This window comes from Impatiens glandulifera, chromosome 1, assembly GCF_907164915.1.
Source record: "Impatiens glandulifera chromosome 1, dImpGla2.1, whole genome shotgun sequence".
In the NCBI taxonomy this organism is placed as follows: domain Eukaryota; kingdom Viridiplantae; phylum Streptophyta; class Magnoliopsida; order Ericales; family Balsaminaceae; genus Impatiens; species Impatiens glandulifera.
This window is the reverse complement of record NC_061862.1, coordinates 82,837,040-82,860,535: the sequence shown is the minus strand read 5'-3', so window position 1 is coordinate 82,860,535 and position 23,496 is coordinate 82,837,040. Positions and strand designations below refer to the sequence as shown.

Here is a 23,496-nt window from a genome sequence, read left to right as displayed (position 1 = left end):
GACCCATGTTATATTGTTAGATAATAAACTTACTATTATATCTATAAAAATTATGTTGTGTTTGAAAAATGTAATTAAAAATGTCATGTAATTAAGAATATGACATTGACCCAATATTTTTTTTAAAGATTGTAAACTATTTTTGACGACTATTTAGGTTCAATTGATAATTTTTCTTAATGTTAACTTTTTATAGTCATATTATTAACTCATATCATTATAATATGTTGCTAACTCTTATTAGTCAGCAACTTGTTTAATTGCGATAATTTTTGTAGCGTTAATTCTGTATTATTGTGTTATTCAAAATGAGTTTAATATTAACGTTTTTTAATTTTGCAACCTAACCTAATACATCATACTAGTTATGAGAAATGACTATATTTTCATTAATCACAATAACCAACACATAACAGATATCACAAACAGATAATTGTGAGTAAACAACAACTTGTATTGCTACAGTTATTCCATGAATTTGTAAATTTCACCACCCTTTTTCTTCTCTGTGGAATATTATTAACAATTCACAGAACTATAAACCTTAACTGCTCAATGCTCATCCTATCTTATTTTTGATGAAGCTGGCTGATCAATTATATAGTCTTCCCCGAAAGCCATCGTCTGTAAAAATCAAGTGCCTGGCGTGGTTTATATTCTGGGACAGTATGCCCAGATCCCTGCAACAACCAAAGTTTTAAAATTTTGAATAACTAATTAGAAGAAACACAAAAAGACATGTTTTAAAGAAATACAAACCTTCACCGTGAGGAAAGTGAGATTCTTGTCATATCCTTGTAAATAACTACATGGATTAAGAAAAATGAAACTGTTAGATGTAAGTCTTCTTTTCAAACGAGTAACCCATCTTCTTCTTATTATTATGCCTTACCCTGCAACTTGTCCATTTGAACTCCAAGGTCTCCATTCATCCACAATCTTGTAGCCCATTGACCTTGTCCATGCTTCAGTCCCAGTGTAAGGTACACACATATCATGGTCTCCACTGTTAAAAAACATTACATTTACAAAGAATGTGGAGATTACATTTAGCTTAACCTCGAGGGAATTTTATTTTTCATTTTTGCTGCAAAACCTTTAGGGATTTGAGCATAGGCAATCTGTATAGGAAAGAAATTCCATATGGTTGAATTTGAATGCACTAGCAGAATGATACAGACAAGTTTGGGCCATGATAGTCTATCTAATAGAAAAATGAATCATGGTTTCATTATGTAGCTAGCAGCTTTATATAAGGTCTGTCATGTCTGCAATGAAAGAACTTTTGTTTGGATTACCTAAAGATAAGGGCTCGATATCCCTTTGAAGTAAGGTTCTTGTGATACTTGATCATGCTTCCAGAATCATGACTGAACTGAATTCTGTCTGTGCATAAATCCCAATAACCAGCCACACTCCTCTAATAAATGTATCAGAAAAGATCATAAATAACCCACTTTCAGAATCTGTTGAGTTTCTAATAATAAATCACATCTTACTGGAGCAGCATGTATTGCTTTCCGAACTGCATCATCATTGAGCCACGCTGATGCAACTTCATCATTCTGAAATCTCAGAAGGGAAAAATATAAGCATCAAGTCGTAATAAGCCCTAAGGAGACCTTGAACAAAATTGAAAGGAAACAATCTATTATAATACTAAAGGAAGAATGGGTTTCTTGTGCAAGAGATTCTTTCTAAAAGAAGGGCATCAGAAAGTCTTTTATGCAGACTTAGCCAAGATTTTTTCTCATAGAGATTTTTTCCTTTTCTTACAGGGATCAAAGTTTAAACATTGACCAAATGAATAACTTGTGAGAAACAATTATCACCATAGAACATGTTTGTATGCAAATAATTATCATGAGTGAGAGACAATTGACTATATTTGAAAGATGTAGGTTTTGATGACTTACCATACAAGGCACATTTTCACCATTAAGTATCTGTGGCCAAAGTGGAACTATTCCATCTTTTACTGGAGCTCTAAAAGGCCAAGCACGACCAAACATCCTTTTTCTCACGGGAAGTGGTCTTTCTGTCTCGCCTAACTTCCTAAAACTATTGGGATGATCATTTTCACTTCTTATGGTATCTAAAGTTTCCCCACCATGATAACACGGTTCTAGAATGTTGTAAATGTTCAAATCCGCAACAGTCTGTTCAAACATACAAAAAAGATAAGCGTTTTTGACACAAGAAATTGTGCACAATAAAGAACAGAAATCATTCTCACTTGGTCAACTTTGTCAAGTGATTGTGCACAATTTGTAGTTGAATAGTTGTAGAAGTTTCCTACGCATGTCGAAGTAACTTCCTGCATCATGGTAGTTTATCGAAAGCATAAAGTAGACAGCATTCTCAAGGTACTTATCTAAAAGTGGCAACTCTATTATTACCTGAAACAAGTCATCTGATATTAAGCCCATTCCATGTGCAAATGGAACAAGAGCATTCCCATCAAACATATCATCAGTTACTCCATTACCCACCATATAACCCTGCATAAGATATAATTTCTTTCATTCAAGATCCAACTATAACTTCATCAAAATATTCATATATATGCTTGCTAGTTGCTACCTTGAAGTTTATAGCAGGTTTTACTCCAGCATCGATTCCTATAATAAATCAAGAAGTCTCAAACAGTTACATACTCAACAAACAGAAAAAAGAAAGAAAAATAAGTACCTTTCACTACTTCAGAAGCTAATGTTGGCACGTAAATGCCAGCATACGACTCTCCAGCAATATAAAAGGGGTTTGTGAGGAATTCTTTGTACAGCTCAAACCACTGAACAAAGCAAAAGAAAACATGAAAATGAATACTCGCAAATGGAGTTTTCTTCTACTTTTTTGACAAACCTTGAGGAGAAATATGTGTGTATCAGAAGCAGTCTTTAAATCTCCTGTAATATAATCAGACATGTTTTGGGAGTAAGACAAGCCGACACCAGCAGGAGAATCCAAGTATATGATGTTAGAAACCTGACAGAGAACAAGTAAACATCTAACAACTATTAAGGAGTTCACTTAAAGAAATATTTATTTTTCAATCATAACCTTGGACCAGGAAAGTGGGTTAAGATGTAACTTAGGCAGACTCCCTTTGGGACTTCCCATCTCAAAGTTGAATGGCCCTGCATAAGATGTGTAAGAAACTCAAAACAAGACTATTTCAATCCGGATATGATCAAAATCATGATAAAAGCAAAGGTAGAAAAGATATGATCCAAGCACATTTCCAATTATATCTAGATATTTCGACAAATCATATCATATGTTCAATTTCAATTGTGTTTCCCATTTACCATCTCATAGATGTCAAGTTTTTGTAGTGCAATTAATCCCCCAGGTTAAACATATAACTCGGACACTCAATCAATTTAATCAGACAGACTCAAACCCAAAACCTCATTTTTTTCTAGAACGCTGGTTCTGCAACTCTTTCCGAGTGCAAATAATTCCTACAAGTTAAGACTATAACCCGCAAACACACTCAACCAATTTCACAAGACGTGTTAAACATGCCGTCTGAGGGGCTTGAACCCAGTAATTCGGGGATGCTTGAGACTAATCCCCACGGGTTAAACGTATCACCCTCAAACACACTCAACTAATTTAATTCGACGCCTAATAGGTTTGAACTCAGGAGTCATGACCTCAAGAACGCTATGCATATCCACCCTTCTTTTCGTTAGTCTAAAAAATGAAATTGATGATTGTTCTACTACGATTACCATGCTCATAAACGAAGCCATCAAAGCTCGAACATCCAGGACCCCCATTAAGCCAAAGAACAAGAGGATCGTTAGCCGGATTGCTCTCCGATTCCACAAAATAATAGAACAGTTTCTTCCCATTAACTTTATCCAATGTAACATACCTGATGACAACCAGAAACAATGAAGAGTTATAGATTAGATGGCTTAATAACGTAGAAGAACTCCAACTAATTACAAATTAAAACTGAAACATGAAAAAAACCCACACCCAGAATAGTGATTGGATTGAAATTTGCCATCGAAACCTGGAAGTTGAGTAACCAAAGCATCATCAAGAACTGCTTCGGTCAAAATGGAGCTCAAAAGAATCAGAATTGCAAATATGTTGACAATTTGAGGAATCTTGAGCTTCGCAGCCATTGCAACAATTGAATTACAGGAATTTAGAGACTGAAATTTTTTATTTTTCTTTATAGTTTTGATTGGTTTTGATGAATACGAGAGCTTAGTTGGCTTACAAGGCAAGATAGTGGATCAAATTTGTATAGACGACACGAATTCCCCACTATCCTTAAATAAATGACCATTCTAGCTCAAAGTATACTACTTTTTATTATTTATTTTAAAATATGAATATTTTTATTAATAAAAACACAAAAGTTATATTTTATAAGGAAATAACTTAGGAATTAAAACTATTTTTTTGTTAAATAAACTAGTAAATGATATTTTTAAAAATGTTTTTTTTTTTATCTGCTTTGCTTTTAGATGACATAAATAATAAGTTTAAAGGAACAATTTTTATAGAGTTGATCTTTTTATTACTAATCACCATTTTTTTTAAAGTATTTATCCAATTATTTTCAGCATCCTCTTTTATTATATTTTAATTAAGCTGATCAATTTATAATAACCAAATATTTTTTTAATACATTTGGAAAAAATAAATCTACCAACTCCTTCCATCATTTATTTAAATTAATAAATTAATTATTAAAAAAATACATTGTAAATGATTGGAACTAGAATTTTGTTAAAACCTTGAAGAAGAAGAGTAAAACTGAAATTGTATTATTTAAAGTTTTTATTCAAACAATTACATATTTCCTTTATATAGGAGTTTAATACTAACTAATTAACCAAACTAACTAATCGCCTTTACAACTAATTATATCGTTAATTATTATTTTTACATCCTTCCCTCAAGGAGAAATGTAGTAAAAACAAAGTTTTCACCTTGACAAAACAAGTCGATGAAACATCAAGCTACGATCATGCAACCATTGTCTTCCGCAAGCCCAATTCAGCGAGCTTCATTTTTTAAGATATCCAATTTAGACAGCCCAGCAAACCCAATTCAGCAAGCTCCATTTTTTTTCAGCTACCCAATATAGACAGTCGAGCAAGCCCACTTCAGCAAACTCTATTTTTTTCAGCTACCCAACATAGACAGCCGAGCAAGCCCAATTCACCAAGCTCCATTTTTTTCGAACTACTCGATATAGATAGCTCAATCTTCGTTAGTTCAATCCACAACAATCATCATGAATGATCTTTTAGCCGCCAACTTTCAACATTTGCAGCTTTAGTTTTTTTTCTCCTCTGCTTTCTTTTAATTAATTCTTGAAGAGATAGGAATTAGGATTATGGCTTAATTAGCCTTTTTCTTGGTGAAAGCAGCGCCATCAACACCTTTCTCCTTACCTTCGAGAATAGTTTCAATATCAACACCGTTCGCTATACAGGAAAACATGGATCTTCTTCCAACTTTTCTTCAATAGTAATAATAGAATAAAGCCCTCCATCAATGACTGCTCCGACCAGACGGAGGCAGCAGAAAAACCTCCAAGAATCTTAACTTTGAAGTTCTAATACCATGTTAAAATCTTGAAAAAGAAGTGTAAAACTGAAATTGTATTATTGAAAGTTTTTATTCAAACAATTACATATTTCCTTAATATAAGAATTTAATAGTAACTAATTAACCAAACTAACTAATCACTCTTATAACTAATTATATCGTTAATTATTATTTTTATAAATTTCAATTTTAATATTTTTATAATTTCATTTCATAATGTTGAAAATCAGCCTGAAAGAATGGAATAATGGGTTGATTCGGGAAATTTGATCAAATAACCTCAAAGATGAGGTTATTTGATCTGATGGTAAAGTGATAATTTTATTGCGCTCGTGGTGATTTTATTTTTTTTGGACGATTTTGCCCTTGTCGCGAAACGCTAAGTCACTTAGCGTTTCGCGAAGTGACGACATGTGAAAAGTCCAAATTGCCCTTACTATTTAATATAACCTCCGTACTTTTTTTTCATTTTTTTCTTCTCCTTCTCTCTCTTCCCGCTCTTCTCCTCCTTCTCTCTAAACTCCGGCGGCGGCGGCGGCGATCTCGTCGGAGATCTCGGCGGAGAAGTTCGTTCGAAATCCACTATGAGCTCGACGACGTGCACGAGCACTGTTCCAATAGGTACGTCTATTTGAAGCATGTTTTATTGATGTTCGTTTTCTGAGATTGATTAGGGTTTACTTCCCGTTTCGCTAAGTGCCCAGCGATTCGCGAAGGTCACTTCTCGTTTCGCTAAGTGCCTTACGATTCGCGAAGACCTTCCCGTTTCGCTAAGTTCATAGCGATTCGCGAAGTATTAATTATCCGTCTCTAAATCAAATCATGTTTTTATATTGCAGCTGAAGTTTTCGTTTTCTATAATGGAGAGTGGAAACTTGATGCTGATGGAACACTGTATTTTGATGCATCTTCAATCAAAACATTTGATCTACCCCAAAATACTCGTTATGCTGAATTACTTGATATACTCTACGATAGACTTAATCTCCAGATATCAGCATACGATTTAGTGCTCCAAGTGAAGTATGATATTCCGAATATCAGAAATCCGAAACCTGTTTTTATTGATAATGATGGGGATTTGAACACATATCTATCACGCTTGATTTTGGGTCGAACAGTGTCACCATTGTGTGTATCTGTAGTGGAGAAGTCATCGTTTACTAAAGAAAAGATACCACTACTTACATACCCAACTCAAGAAAGTATACTACCACCACAACTTACTCAGAAATTTGTTCCACCTGTTGTACCCTTGGAATTCTTTGTTGAAAGTCAAAATGAAGCCGGAGAAACCTCTTTGCCCCACATCCCACTTACTCAGGACTTGCATGTTAATAGTGGTGAAAAAGCATCAATACCTATACAACCAAGTGCAAGAAGATCATCATTGGGTACACCAACTAGTGCAAGAAAGGCATCAAATGGTACACCAACAAGTGCAAGAAGATCATCAATGGGTACACCATCTAGTGCAAGACGATCTTCAATGGGTACACCATCGACAGACCCGACAGACACATCACCGCCAGACCCCACATTTGCGATGGCATTAACTAGTGAAACCGTATTGGAAGTTGGTTCGTTCTTTGAAAATAAAAAAGAACTTCAACTTGCTCTATATAAATATGCGATGGCCAATCATTTTGAATTCAAAGTGGAGAAGTCAAGAAAAAATCTTTGGGAACTCATATGTTTGGATGAGACATGCAAGTGGAGTTTGCGGGTTGTGAAAGGTAAGTTTTCTGAGATGTTTGAGATCCGGACATTTGAGCATCAACACTCATGCTCAACTTTGTCGAGGCCCAAGAAAAAAATGCAAACACCAGCATGGGTTATTGGGCAGTGCGTGAAGAGCAAGTACATGGACCATCATCATAACCACTTGCCTAAGAAAATAATTGAAGACATGCAGACAACTTATGGGATATTTTTGACTTATAATAAGGCATGGAGGGCAAGGGAAAATGCTTTAATAGCGGTGCGAGGGACGGTAGAGGATTCTTATGGAATACTGCCATCATACCTTTACATGTTGGAGAAGTGTAATCCTGGTACCATAACCGACATACAGACAGACGAGCTCGGTCACTTCAAGTATATGTTCATGTCCCTAGGCCTCTCAATTAGGGGTTTCAAATCCTTTTGCCGTCCTGTATTATGTGTTGATGCTAGTTTTCTTAAGCACAAGGTGGGTGGTCAATTATTGGTGGCTATTGCATTGGATGCGAATGAGCAACTATATCCTGTCGCATTCGGCGTTGTTGATTCAGAGAATAATAACTCCTGGACTTATTTCATGCAAAAACTGAGAGACGCAATTGGATTAGTTGATGATCTCGTCTTCGTATCTGACAGACACCCAAGCATCGCTAATGCCTTGTGTGCTGTTTTCCCAGAAGCAGACCACGGTGCGTGCACATATCACATAAAGATGAATATTGTGGCCAAATTCAAAAGTGATAAGTGTCATGCGGAGTTTGATTCGGCTTCAAGGGCATACACTGTCCACGAATTTAATCGTTGGTTTGAGAAAATCAAGGTTAAAGATCACCGGATTGCTGCCTATTTGGAAGAAATTGGGTTCCCAAGATGGAGTAGAGCATTTTTTCCCGGTAAGCGATACAATCAACTGACAAGCAATTATGCTGAGAGTTTCAATAGTCAGAGCAGGGAAGCCAGAAAGTATCCCATTTCAGAAATGGCTGAGTATTTAAGATTCACAATACAACAATGGTTTAACGATAGAAGAGAAAGAGCGTCTAATCACGAAGAAGTTTTATCTCCAAATTATGAGAAGGTGTTACGTGAGGGATTCGAGAAGGCCAGATTCTATACAGTCCAATCCCTTAACCGATTCGAGTTTTATGTGCATGACAATCAGTCCCATTTCAAAGTCAATTTGAAAGACATGAACTGCACTTGTAGAGTATTCGAAGTTTCGGGACTTCCTTGTACGCATGCAATGGCTGCTGCCCGTAGTCGGAATTTGGTTTCTTACAACTCTAACCAACACTTCCTTCTTTGCTTGAACCGTATGTAAATCCGTTGTCGAATTATCGGTTTTTGGATCATCCAACCACGCCTTAACTTTATGAAGTAGCTCATCATCAAATTTTTGAAGGTGATTCACTTTCATAGGATCCTTTGTCTTGGGCATTTTTGACAAGGAAGGGTTGGTGTACGAGTCATCTTTTTTCGGCTTCCTCACTCTCCTCCCATAATTTCCTTTAGGAGGAGTATTGTATAACTGGAAATCGTCATTGTCATCATTGTCATCATTTGCCTTCACATCCCCCACAGTCTTCTCATCCTTCACCTTCACTTTCAAATCCTTCAGTTTCAGATCAACCTCCACATCATCCACCCTAGCCACACCATCCAGCTTCTCACCGTCCTCCAATTTAGCCTCAACCTCTATCTTTACGTCCTCCACCTTCGCATCGTTGTCTTTTCGTTCATCCTCCACCTTCTCATCATCATCTACCTTCTCATCGTTGTCTTTTCTTTCATCCTCCACCTTCTCTTCATCATCGACCTTCTCATCGTTCTCCACCTTATCCTCATCCATCTTTTCATCATCATCCACCTTCTCATCGGTCTCCACCTTCTGTGCGTCCTCCACCTTCTCAACGTCCTCTTTTTGTTCATCCTCCACCTTCTCATTGTCCTCCATTACATCGTCTTTCCCATCAGTCCCATCATTCACCTTCTCATCATCCCCCACAGTCTCCTGCATCGCTATCATCTCCTACAAAATAGACAAAATTCACACTTAGCGAATCGACAACAAATAATTTGCGAAACGGAAACTACTTTGCGAAACGAAAAATACTAACTTAGCGAAACGGAAACTACTTTGCGAAACGAAAAATACTAACTTAGCGAAACAGAAACTACTTTGCGAAACGAAAAATACTAACTTAGCGAAACGGAAACTACTTTGCGAAACGAAAAATACTAACTTAGCGAAACGGAAACTACTTTGCGAAACGAAAAATACTAACTTAGCGAAACGGAAACTACTTTGCGAAACGAAAAGTTCGCAGAATACCTCTTTCTTCTCCTCCTTCTGTTCAACCTTGCTCTTCTCAACTTCGACATCCTTCTTACAATCCTTAACCTGCAAAATAGGTACTGGTCAGATCAGATATGTACTTAACGAAATGAAATGTAAAATATCTCCATACCTCAGTATTCTTTTCCTCTTCGACCTTCACAGCCTTCTTAGAATCCTTCTTCTTACTCTTCTTCTTCTTTATATTATCCTCCATATCATCTAATCTGGTTAATAATATGGACATCCTTTTGTTGGATTTTTCTAACAACTGTGTGGACATATTAAAAACCATCTTCTTGAACGACTCAACGTGAGTTTGTTGAGTTTCTTGGATTGTGATTTTTAGCTCTTTGATGAGCTCTGTTTTCATCTTTTTCATCTCCTCTTTCAACTCTATTTTCAGCTCCTCCTTCATCTCATTAAAATCACATCCAACAGTAGGTGTTGGAGCCCGAGGAGAAGGTGTGTCAGCCTGAGGAGAAGGTGTGTCAGCCCGAGGACTTGGGGTCGCGGATGGGGGAGTAAGAATGCGGGCCGGAATCGATTCATAAGCAAGCTTCTTCTTCAAGTTGGCTGCTTCTTTAAGAGTAGCATCAGCCTTTCTCTTCCTCGTGGCAGGTTTGGGGGGAATCAGAGTAACTTCTTCATCTTCACTTTCATCATCTTCATCAAAATCATCTTTTATTACCTTCCCATCAGTAAATCCCTCAAAAAAATCATCAGCTGTCTCGTCGATTTGCTCAAATACATCACCACTGTATAACCTCTTCTCCATGGAGGACTCTTCCATCTCAGTCACATCCGTGGTCTCTAGGGCAGTCTTTACCTCCATCGATGTGTTTTTCCTGTTGGAATGATAGAGTAACAACCTTGGGCGTAGAGGGTCATTAATCTGATTCCTTCTGGCGAATTTAGGGATAAAGTTTTCGATGACCTCATACGTCCACACTTGAAGTGCCAATGCGAACCCATAGATGTTATATGCAAAAGGAGCATAAGGTTGTTCAGCCTTCTCCTTCTTGTCAAAAAATGAGGTACAGAGATGTTTCATGTTCTTGTTTAAACCCTTGAGGGTGGCTCTAAAGGTGACCTTCCCCCATGGATATTGGAGGAAAGTGTCCTTGTCTTCCACCATGTTGAGTATTTTTGGAAATATAACTCTTTTTAGGTCAAATGTGAATAGGTACTGGCAAATCAGGCATACCAGCCCCATCTTGAATGCATCTTCCTTGTCTTTGCATTTGAAAAAAGCCTTCTCGAAGTCGCACATTTTCACACTCATGCTCCCTTTAAAGTATTTAACCGAGAGAGGTGGACAACAGCGCAATTTTTCTTGGTCCAACTCAGGATAAACGCCGAAACATAGGCCGGTAACTAACGCATACTCCTTCATACCAAATACAAGCTTTTGCCCATTCACCATGAAAGTTATCTCCTTGGAGTTTGAGCTTAACCTCCTCATCAACATTTGATGTACAATACTTCCTGAGAACTGCAAGAGGGGGGCTGTGAATAATGATCTGAACTGGGTATTGTACACACTCTCCAGAAGATCCATTTCCTCGAACTTATTCACAATCTTCTTCAGGTGAGGGCACTTTTCCACGAAATCCGACCGGGAAACTCAGTAACAGTTGTTTCTGCCATCTACAAAAGGAAACAACATCATCAAAAATGTTAGAACAAACACATACAAACGTAAGAACTTAGCGAATCGGGAGGAACCTAGCGATTCGCTAAGTGCCTCCCGATTCGCTAAGTACTTAGCGAATCGGGAGGCACTTAGCGAATCGCTAGGCACTTAGCGAATCGGGAGGCACTTAGCGAATCGAGAGGTACCGAGCGAAACCGTTAACTGAACATAAGACAGCATTACCGAATCGGAAACAATACGAAACTAATCAGAAACAAACAATAAACTTAACATGCAAAAACCCTAAACAAAAAATCTGAAACAAACACTTAAACTTAACATGCAAAGACCAAAAGCAAAAAACCAGAAAATGATCGACCACAACTAGGTATTTAGCGAATCGCTAGGTCCTTACCGAATCGGAAGGTACTTACCGAATCGGAAGGTACCTAGCGAAACCCTGATGAAACCCTAATGGCAACAAAAATATACTGAACAGAAACCCTACTGGCAAAAAAATATATACTGAACAGAAACACTTAACATTACACTAACATGCAAAAACCACCAATGAACAAAAAAGCAGAAAATGATAATGAACTAACCTTAATGACGAACGAGAAGAAAACAGAAATGATCGGGCTTGACAAGATTCAGTGAAGAGAAAATGGGTTAGAGAGAGAGAGTCGGGCGGTTGAAATGAAATGTTCTGAATTTTTTGAATATATAAGGTCTAGCGCGTGTGAGTACGCGCGTCTCTTCAACTTCCGTAGCGAGTCGGGAGGCACTTAGCGAATCGGGAGGCACTTAGCGAAACGGAAGGGACTTAGCGAAACGGGAGGCACTTAGCGAATCGGGAGGCACTTAGCGAATCGGGAGGGACTTAGCGAATCGGGAGGGACTTAGCGAATCGGGAGGGACTTAGCGAATCGAGAGGTCAACAAGCTCCAGCTAAGAGAAGATGGTTTGAATACGTTTTCGCTACTATATTTTAATAACGAAATCGAATTCAAACCATTCTCCTAGCTGGAGCTCGTAGTACTTAGCGAATCGTCAAGTACAAAATTTTTTATTGGTTTCATAGGTAATCTATCTCGTTTGACAAGGTATCAACAACAAAGTCATGGTTTTGAAAAGAACATGTGTTAGCAAAACAAACCCTATAATTTTACATGGAAACATTTAGATTCTTCAGAAAAAGTCTTTGAAGAAGCGATCGTTGAACTCCAGATAAGAGAAAATTGTTTGAAATTTATTTCTTTAGCTTAACGACTAACGAAATCAAAGTCAGCCAATCTTTGCTTATCTGGAGGTCAATGATAGATTCTTCAAAGGCATTTTCTGAAGAATCTAAATGTTTCCAATGTAAAATTAGAAGGTTTGTTTTGTTAACACATGTTCTCTTCATAACCATGAAGTGATGTAAATACCTTGTCAAATGAAGTTCATGATTAACTATAAATAACAAAAAATCTTGATACTTAGCGAATCGCGAGGTATACTTAGCGAAACGGTAAGTCCGTAGCGAAACGGTAAGTCCGTAGCGAAACGGTAAGTCCGTAGCGAAACGGTAAGCAGATCTGAAACGGAAACACATACGCTCTTATCAGACAGAGATTTTCTGCAAATATGAACAGATAACAAATAATAACCTAACGAAATGCTCAAACATGAACCAATATGAACCATTTAAGAAATAAGAATCAACCAAAACGGAGAAAATGATGGAAATAAAGGAAATATGAAAAAGTTTTTGAAATGAAGAAAATGTAAACAAGAACATAACTGTTAGAATGAAGATCTACCTCGACGCCGTTCAAATAGTATAAGAAACCTGCATGCAAAATAGATCTAGGGTTAGAAATCGGCAATAGATAAACATAAATGAATTAGTTAGGTTAGAAGAGCTCTGATCGGGTTTGATTTGTATGGATATTGGAGGAAACAGAGATGTCGTCGCCGCCGGCCGCCGTCGTCGCCGGCCACCGTGAGTGAAGGAGAGAATTGGAGGAAGAGAGAGAAAAAAATTTAGGGAAATTAAATTATTTGGGTATTTATACAAACCTCTAATCCACTTCGCGAAACGCTAAGTGACTTAGCGTTTCGCGACAAGGGCAAAATCGTATAAAAAAAAATAGAACACCACGAGCGCAAAAAAAATTATAAAATTCCACCCGGTCAAATAAGTAAGTTTGCAAGGTCATTTTGTGAAAGTTGATTCAGATGTAACATCATGTTTATATTTATGTATTTATTTCTTCTCATAATTATTATTTTAAAAGAGACAAAAATGAAGAAAAAAAGGTGGGAAACCAAGAATAGAAAATAGATTTTTCAATTTTCTTTGGGTAAATTTATATTTAATTATACTACATTTATTATGTGATTATATAAAAACTCAAATTCCACATATTTATCAAATAAATTTACAACATGAAACAAAAATTACAAACATTTAAATGAAATAAACTTTTTGAATAACTTATATGAAAAAAAAAATATTTATCTTCTCTCTCGTTATATTTTTTCTTTTTTTCAACATTAAATAATACCAAATCATTACTTCTTTTATTTTCTCCTCAATTTTACTGATTCTATTCTTTTTCATTCAAAAAAGGGTTTTATAATTTAAAAAAGGGTTTCAAAAGATATCAAATTTAATAACTTTGTTAGAGATGTTAAATGTAGTAATAACTTTTTTTTTGATGATGTTAATTTTTGCCAACTGTAGCAATTATTATTAATTTTTTAATTCACGTCAATATTAGCTTATCACATAAAAAACAAGGAGTAGCAGCTGCAAGGAAAGCAGACAGTCCAACCAATGTTACTAGAGTATTTCACAAATTAAATAATATGTATTTAATAATTTAACTAAATGATTTTATTTTCAAATAATAAAATATTTCAAAAGTTTAAATTTATTTAGTAAGTTTAATAATTCTAATATATACTATAAGTTTATAATTTTTTTAAAATTGTTATAAATTAGTTTTAAGGAAAAGTTTTATTTTATTTTTTATAATATATTTAATTTAAAATAACTATTAAAATAGTTATATAATCTTATTATTTAAAATAATATTTTTTATATAAATTAAAATTATTAATCTTTTAAAGATTTTAACATAAAATTATTATATCAAAATATTATATTCTATATTATCACTAATTATATGATTTATTTTCATATTTATTTTATTTTAAATTTTGTTTAATGATAGTAATAATTTTAATTTATATATAAATAAAATATTATTTTAAATAAGAAGATTATATAAATATTTCAGTTAGTCTAAATTAAATAGATTATAAATAATATTATATATTAATAAAAAAAAAATATTAATAAATGTGAATTCAGGCATAGGCTTGTCAATTAAATATATGTAATCATTTTCCATTCTGTACTTATAAAACAAAGATTAGTCATTGATAGAAAATCTGAGATGGAGCGAAGCCATTACGACGAACGAGACCAATTATGTAATTGAGTCACAGTTAGGGTTCGGATCTGAAAATATGGGGTCTAAATTTTTTGTCCTTCAAATAGAAACTATATTTTTTAAAATTTTTAATTTTAATAATATAAAATGAGATATAAATGATTAATATATTATAATATAAAAATAAGAAATTAAAAATAAGATAAAAAATTATATATATTGTATAATATATATTTAATATTAAAAAAAATAATAATATAATATATAATTAATAATACTATTAAATATTAAAAAATATGACCTATACAATTGCAATTCCGTTGTCTTACTCAAAATCGGCTGTCCTTACACAAGGGCCAGGCCGAGCCGAGCTGAGCCGGGATCACACCCCAACCTCATAAAAATCTATAAGCTTTCAAAAATTAAAGGCTAAATCTTTAATTTCAAACAAAGTGGAAGAAACCCGGATTGAATCAAGCAGAAAGATAGAATAAATTAGAAAATTGGCCTCATAGAGAAGATTAACTTATCAACAAATGAAAATTCAGACATATGTTTGTCAATTAAATGAATTTAATCATTGGCCATACTGTATACAATGATTAGAAATCAATTAAAGGAATGAGAACATAACAATGAAAATCAACAAGAAATGAGAGAATATGTGAGAAAAGACTCTTAGAACTTGTTTGATCTACTGGTTTTTTTGGTGGTTTAAAAAAAAAAAAAAAAACTTTGTTTGACTGAATTAGATAAAAACTAGGTTTTTTAATTTTTTTCCCAATATACCCCTTCTCTCTTTATATATATATATATATTATATAATACTTTTTAAAATTAAATAATTTAATTTATATTAAAATAAATTTTAAAATATAATAAAATAAATTTTAAAAACTATATATATTAATATTAACTTTTATTAACAGAGAAATAAAAAAATTAAATGAATACTAATTTTATAAATCACTTATATTAGATAATATAGGTTTATTTATATTTACTATAATTAATATAATTTTTTTAAATGAAATAATTTATTTATTATTATATTTATTTAGAAAAATGATATAAAGTTAGTTTATATCAAAAATTTTGAATAAATTTCCTTATAAATATTTAATTTAGATGAGATATATTTATAAATTAATTAATATTTTTATTTAAATATATTTAATTTTATTTTCTAGTATAATTATTTATTTATTTGAATTATTTAAATGATATATTATATAATATAGTAGGTTATAGTTTTATTTATATTGTGAATTTATTTTTATTTAATATAAATAATATAATTTTTTTATTATTGTCATATTAGGATAATATTATTGTCATATTTAATTTATATGAGGTATATTTATAAATTAATAATTATTTATTATTCAAATATATTTTTTAGTATAATTATTATTTTATTTGAATTATTTAAATTTATAACATGGTATGTTATAGTTGGATTTATATTGTGTTTTAATTTTATTGAAAGTAATTAATAAAATATTTAAAATAAAATAATTTCAGAATTTAATTTATATTAAAAAAATAAAATGTAAATAAATATTATATATATATATATATTAAAATGAATTTTTATTAATATAAAATAAAATATTTAAGTAGAGGATAATTTGGGTATTTATATAGATAAAATTATTGATTAGATATGTGATGAGATATTTGAGTTTTGGGATAAAAACCGAATAAAATCCTAATAACCTTTAGGTCAAACAAGCCCTAAATATTAGGATTTCGTCAAGAAAAATTAACCATTACCACGAACGAAGACCTATTGTAAGTAATCATCACAAGCATAAATAATGCTTACAAATTAGACAAATAAAGAACTCATCTTACCCGTAGGCGAGAACAAAGAATTATAGGGAGCTCAAGATTTTTCACTAGGGCTAGCCGTAATCTAGCATTATCGGATGACATCTTTCAGTTCCCATACCGGTTCCAAATGTTACCGACCTGTGTGTTCTATTAGTAAAAAATATAAAATAAAATAAAAATATTTAAATGCTCCTAAATAAAACCTCGATAAATGTGTTCGACATATTTTTTGGAATTATTTCATGTTATTGCTTATTTTAGTCCTCATCAGTATTTTTCAACTATAGATGTCTAAACTTATTTTATTGCTTACAAATAAGTTGGGTATAAGAATCGATCGAGAGTAATCTGATAGATCTAAGATAGGACATATGTAGAAGACTTAGACGTATTTGGTTATGTTGGAATCATTTTAGATTAAAAATGTACGAAAGTCGTGTTTTAATACATTATCAAGAGTTTCATAGTAGATACCGCTTATTTTAGTTAGCATTGTGGGGTATAGCGACGAGGTCAATCCCCATATATACCCAAACACCGAACCTATAAAGAATCTGAAAACCTTCCTTCCTAATTTCTTACGTAGGAAAGTTAGATGACGACTCTCAAAAGAGCCACGTATGTATTCGATTTGATAGTTTCTATTTTTGGTTCTTCGTCTCACACTTAGGTGAGACGATTTCAAAACAATTTATCGTCTTATTTACAAGACTTGAGAGGAATATAAGCCACGAGAATTAGAAAAACGATTAAAATAAACTTTTTTCGAAACTAAAGAAATAAGCTCGGTAACAAAACTTTATAAATTTGATCATTAAAACGAAAAACAATTGTATAATTGTTTTCCTTGGTGAATATTGTGAGTATCATACATGGTTAAGTGCATATAACAGAATGATTAATAAATATACATTACATAAATCAATGTTATCTTTTTAATTGATAAAACTAGTTCATAAGAGACCAAATGTCACGGGTTCGATTCTCACTTAGAACATTTTAAGTTGAATTGAAAGTCATGATTTTGGGGTAATATAGACTGTGAGCTTGTCACAAAAAATGCAAACCATTTAGATGAAAAACTTTTAGTGAAGATATTTATAATTTGAAAACGAGTTAAGATGTATTGAATGACAAATGTCTTACCAACAACATGTTCATGAACAAAGTGTATAATCTTTATATTTATCTATATATAAACACAATTTTCTAAAATAGTCGGTCTTTACACCACAACGCAAGACCCGTGTTAAGGTAAACGAGTTAGATTGTTAATTTGCGGGCGCTCATAAATTCTATAAATTAAATTATATATCATAACATTATAAATAAAATACTTTAACACAATTTTCTAAAATCATCTAGTACTCACACATAACACATGACCCGTTTTGTTTGCATAACACATGACCCGTTTTGTTTGAGTAACGAGTCGAGCTATTATTTTACAAGTTGACCCGCCATAAAATTTGAAGGAATTAAATTTAAAAATGACATATATATAAGTTTTGAACTTGCAATTTAACAATATAAGAATCACACTTTACCTAATTAAACTAATACGACTTCATATTTTAAAATCAACATAAAGTTTGATAAATGTGTGACTAAGGATGACAATTATAATCCGACATGCGATTTTTGATCTGAATTGTCCCGTTAGGGCGTTTTTTCCGGTTTAACCGATAGTTGATCGGGGATGGAACTTGGATGATATTTATATCAACACTCTAATCTCACTTTGATTCTACTCCGAACACTTATAAATACAATTAAATATATACCATTATAAATATATTTATTTATTTTTTATATTTTATAAGAGTTTTAAGTTATTTCTTTATTATAATATAAATTTATAATATATTATATTATATAATATTAAAAAAATTATTTATATAATTTTAACAAAGATATTTTTTAAAGAAAATGTTATAACAATGCCCTGGGAAATTCTTCGAACCCAAACGGGAATGAAGGATAATAAAGCAAAATCATTATATAATTTGTGATTAAGATTATTTATATTTAAAAATCAACATAAAATTAATAAATTTGTGATATTATATTTATAAAATTTTAAATTTTTTATTATTTTTTTATAATATAGATATAAACACAATTTTTTAAAATTATTCAATTCTTGCACTTATGTTACAGTAAACTAACCGAATTGTTAATTTATAAGTTGACACGTAAATAAAACTCTAAATAGTTAAATTTAAAAAATAAAAATAATATATATATATATATATATATCTTGAATTTACACAAAAACATTATAATAACCTTACTTTAACATATTTAAAAATCAATATAAAATTTCATAAACTTATGATATTACATTTATATAATTTTATTTTTTTATAATATATATATATATATATATATATATATATATAAACACAATTTTCTAAAATCATTTTGGTTCTCCATCACAAAGCACGACCCGTTTTTTTAGAGTAAACGGGTCGGTTGTTAATTGCAAGTTGATACACCCATACCATTTTAAACAATTAAATTTTAAAAAATAAAAATAAAAATGACATAAATCTTGAACTTACTCCATAACAAATTAAGTTTACAACTTTATATTTAAAATTTAATATAAAATTTGATAAACTTGTGACATTATATTTTATTAATTTTTTATAATATATATATATATATATATATATATATAAATTTTTTTTAAAGCATTTCGTACTCGCACTGTAACACACAACTCGTTTTTATTAAAATAACCGAGTCAAATTTTCAATTTGTAAGTTAACTCACCCTTAAAACTCTATATCAATAAATTAAAAAAATAAAATAAAAATTTATATATAAGTCTTGAACTTAAACCATAATATTATGAGTTCAAGTAACAAATTAATCTGTATGGAATTTTATATTTAAAATTTACATGAATTTTTTTTAATATATATATATATATATATAATTTTCTAAAATCAGTCGATTGATTATCATCGTACCACAAACGCACATACTATTTTTTTTATTTGTAGAGGAAATAGTCAAATTGTTCATCCGCGAATTGACACGCCCACAAAATTTTAAATAGTTAAATTTAAAAAATAATATAATAATATATATATATATATATATATATATATATATATATATATATATATATATATATAAATAAGTCTTTAGCTTACAGTGACATAAAATTTGATAAACTTGTATCATTACATTTATATCACACTGCAACAAAACATACTTTCAGCGACCCTTATATGCCAACCCATATTAAGCGTGAGTAAAAATTAAAAGAAAAAAACTTTTGTCAACCTTTATATCTATACCACCACCTTTATTGTTTTTATATACCAACTTTGTAACTTTGTTAAAACCTTATAATTTAAATATTCTAAATTTTAATAATTTTTATGTTTTATTTTTAAACTTTGTAAATATTTTATTTTAATTTTTTAATTTTTTTAAAATTAAATTTGACTTAAAATTTTGTTAACATTAAAATTTAATTAATATTTTTTATTTAACATAATTTTTAAACTTTTTATAATATTATTAATATATGTCTTTTATTTAATTATTATTTAAATTTAATTAAAAGTAAAATATGAGAGAGTTGTTAATATGACATTTATCCCACATTGGAGAAAAAGAAGAAGTTTTTGGTATATAAAATATGAGAGAATTCATTAGTTTCTGGAAGTGTTTTAAGGTTATAATGTGTTGGACTATGGATTCACCCTGAGGGTTTAGGGTTATGTTCATCAGGTCTTTACTTGAGAGATGAAGGGCAAATGTGATAATTGTATAGATAAAAAATAACATCTAAAATGAAAATAGAAAATAACAAATTTTTAAAAAATAGTTAAAAAATAAAATAGACTTTTAGCGACGTTTTTTAATTTTGCCAACGCTTAAATAAGCGTTGTTAAAACTTTCGCCTTTCGGCAACGCTTGTACCGACGCTTAAATAAGCGTGGTAAAAACTTGCGCCCACCCTGCTTTTGGCGACGCAAGAATAAGTGTCAGTAATGTTTTTAGCGACGCTTTTAAAGGTTGGCAGAAGTCTTTTTAAGCGTCGCCGAAACTCATTTTTGTTGTAGTGTCACTTCATTTTTTTTAAATAATATTTTATAATATATATAAATAAACATAATTTTTTTTATTCATTCGTTCATCCTATCATATCGCAAATCCGTTTTTGTTGTAGTAACGTGTCGTAGTGGCGGACCTACAAGGGGGCCTTGGGGGCCCGGGCCTCCCCAACCTTAAAATAATTTGTTTTTATATATATATTTAACAAGTAACTCTTAGTCCAGTTGGCTTTGTAACTACAAGGTGAACATGAGGTCAAGTGATCAAATCTTGCCCCTCACCTTTAATTTTATCTATAAACTAATTCATAATTATATAAATAAGTTAAAATAGTTACATTGGTTTTGTTCGGTATTTAAATAAAGAATTTGATATATTATTTTTATATGCATTAATATTCTATAATCGTAATCTCGAGTGTCTATTCACTTGATAATATATGTTTATCACGTTTTTGTATTTTAATTTTTATTTATATTTTTTATTTTTTTTTTATATTCTCATAAAACTAGGCTGAAATCTATTAAATTAGATTTTCATATTTTTTTTATATAGTTAGTTTTTTATGAATTTGTTTTTGTGTTGCATTTGATGAAAAATTTATTGGGAATTACAATTGAGTTATCACTTTGCCTACAAAGAGGAGATCAAAATATAGTTCAAGCAATGTCATTGATTGCTAGTTCGAAAAATCAATTACAAAAATTTAAAGAAGATGGATGGCATGATATTTTGGACCAAGTTAACAGTTTTTGTCAATTACACTCGATCTCAATACTTGATATGAATAAGCATATGATAATTGATAGCAATGGTAGGTATAATAAATATTATTTCTTATCTATTAATAGTTATTATTTCTTATCTATTATCTATTAATAGTTATTATTTATTATTTAATGCTAGGTTGTTGACTTGATTATGCAAGAAATGAATAATCATTTTTCAGAAGTTAATACATAATTACTTGGTTACATATCATGTCTTCATCCCAGAAATTCATTCTCCAAATTTGATATTTGTAAACTCATTCGTCTTGCCAAACTTTATTCCGAAGATTTCACATGCAGAGATTATTTATTTTTGAAACAACAACTTCGGGCTTACTTATTTAATTTGCGGGATGATCCTCAATTTTCTTCAATTGAAGACTTGAGAATTTTTGCTCAGAAATTGGTTGCAACAGAAAAAAACATATAGTCTTTCCATTGGTTTATCGATTGATAGAGTTGACTTTAGTTTTACCAGTTGCAACTGCATCCGTTGAAAGAGTATTTTCTGCAATGAAAACCGTGAAGACTGATTTGCGTAATCGAATTGGAGATGAATGGATGAATGATAGTTTAGTTGTATATGTTGAGAAAAATATTTTCTCAACAATTGAAAATGAGTCAATATTGCAATATTTTCAACAAATGGAATCTCGTAGAATAAATTTGTCTTCTTTTGTACCGACTCATGGACAAGAATAATTTAGTAATTGTGCTTATTAGTATTTTGTAATTGTGTTTGTTAGTATTTTTATGTAATTACCAAGTAAAATTTTAATTAGAAAATGCATTTATTTGGTTGCAAAAAAAAGCTACGTTACTATGTATTTGGCCCCCCGAGAAAAAATTTCTGGGTCCGCCACTGACGTGTCCGTATTGTTAATTTACGAGTTAACCCGTTATAATATTTGAAATAGTTAAATTTAAAAATAAAATATATAAGTTATAAACTTGCAATATAACCATATAAGTATAACACTTTAACTAAAAAAACTATGACATATTTTTTTAAATCAATATAAAATTTGATGGATGACAATTATAATATGCCATACGGCTTCTTATCCAAATTGTCTTGTTAGAGACGATTTTTTTTCAATTTGACCGGTAGTTGACAGTGGATGAGACGTGAATAATATTTGAGTCTCCCGCCCAATTTCAACTCAATTCTACCAAAAAAAAACTAATAAACACAATTAAATATATAACATTACTAATATATTTATTTATTTTTTATATTTTATAAAAGTTCTAAGTTTATTTCTTTTTAATGTTATATAATTTTAATATATTATAATATATATAATATTAAAAAGTCGTTTATATTAATTTTATCAAAAAGAATTTAGATTATAGGTATAACGGTGTTCCGTGAGAATTTTCTGAAACCGAATGGTAGTAAAACAAAATTCCTAAAATAGAATGAGGTGAGAATGATAAACGCATTCCTATCCTGATCCGCTCAATTTCGATCCTTACCTGTGACATTGTATTTATAAAAAAATTTATAGTACACAACTTAATTAACTAAGTTAATATAGTTTTATATTAAAAAATTAATATAAAATTTGATAAACAATTCAATATTATATGTATATAATTTTAATTTTTTTATTAATTTTTATATTATATATATATATATATATATATATATAAACAATTTTTTTTATCACTTGAGTCAGATTTTTAATTTACAGGTAGCCTCCCTTAAAACTTTAAACAGGTAAATTTAAAAATGATATATATACATATAAATTAATATAAAATTTGATTAATGTGAACAATTTTTATTTTTTTAAAATATATATACATAATTTTCTAAAATCAGTCAATTATTGCACCACAACGCACCACCTATTTTTTATTAGAGTAAATAGACAGATTGTTTATCTGGTTGTCCCGCCCATAAAACTCTAAATAATTAGATTTAAATATATATTTATAAATAAATAAAGTCATTAACTTATATAGACATACAATTTGATAAACTTCACATTATATTTATATCATTTTAGTTTTTTTAAATAATTTTTTATATTATATATATAAACACAATTTTCTAAAATTATTCATTCATCGCATCATAAC

At 30.9% G+C, this 23,496-nt stretch overlaps 2 protein-coding genes across 2 annotated transcripts in view; both read right to left on the bottom strand.

The window, feature by feature from the left end:
* Positions 1-578: 578 nt before the first annotated feature.
* Positions 579-4,240, bottom strand: LOC124919114 (serine carboxypeptidase-like 20). The gene is made up of 14 exons (XM_047459274.1): positions 3,994-4,240; positions 3,741-3,886; positions 3,064-3,140; positions 2,866-2,988; positions 2,692-2,794; positions 2,584-2,621; positions 2,400-2,501; positions 2,237-2,317; positions 1,917-2,159; positions 1,500-1,565; positions 1,299-1,420; positions 893-1,006; positions 760-805; positions 579-680 (listed from the first exon to the last, which is right to left on the bottom strand). The coding sequence occupies exons 1-14, from the start codon at positions 4,143-4,145 to the stop codon at positions 597-599; spliced, it is 1,497 nt and encodes a 498-aa protein (XP_047315230.1). The 5' UTR covers positions 4,146-4,240; the 3' UTR covers positions 579-596.
* A 1,136-nt stretch (positions 4,241-5,376) lies between these two features.
* The window catches only part of LOC124934469 (serine/threonine-protein phosphatase 4 regulatory subunit 2-like), a 31,574-nt gene continuing 13,454 nt past the window's right edge, over positions 5,377-23,496 (bottom strand). The window contains exons 2-5 of the mRNA XM_047475010.1: positions 12,879-12,900; positions 9,245-9,337; positions 8,601-9,106; positions 5,377-5,497 (exon numbers count right to left, since the gene is read on the bottom strand). Of these exons, the coding sequence (XP_047330966.1) occupies positions 5,377-5,497; positions 8,601-9,106; positions 9,245-9,337; positions 12,879-12,900 (742 nt within the window). The remainder of the gene's footprint in view (positions 5,498-8,600; positions 9,107-9,244; positions 9,338-12,878; positions 12,901-23,496) is intronic.

Excerpts from the sequence above, each read along its gene's own strand:
- LOC124919114 (XM_047459274.1), bottom strand. The coding sequence starts at position 4,145 with ATGGCTGCGAAGCTCAAGATTCCTCAAATTGTCAACATATTTGCAATT. Across the intron at positions 2,989-3,063 it reads ACCCACTTTCCTGGTCCAAG|GTTTCTAACATCATATACTT; the intron begins GTTATGATTGAA and ends GTTCTCTGTCAG. Across the intron at positions 2,795-2,865 it reads CACACATATTTCTCCTCAAG|TGGTTTGAGCTGTACAAAGA; the intron begins GTTTGTCAAAAA and ends TGCTTTGTTCAG.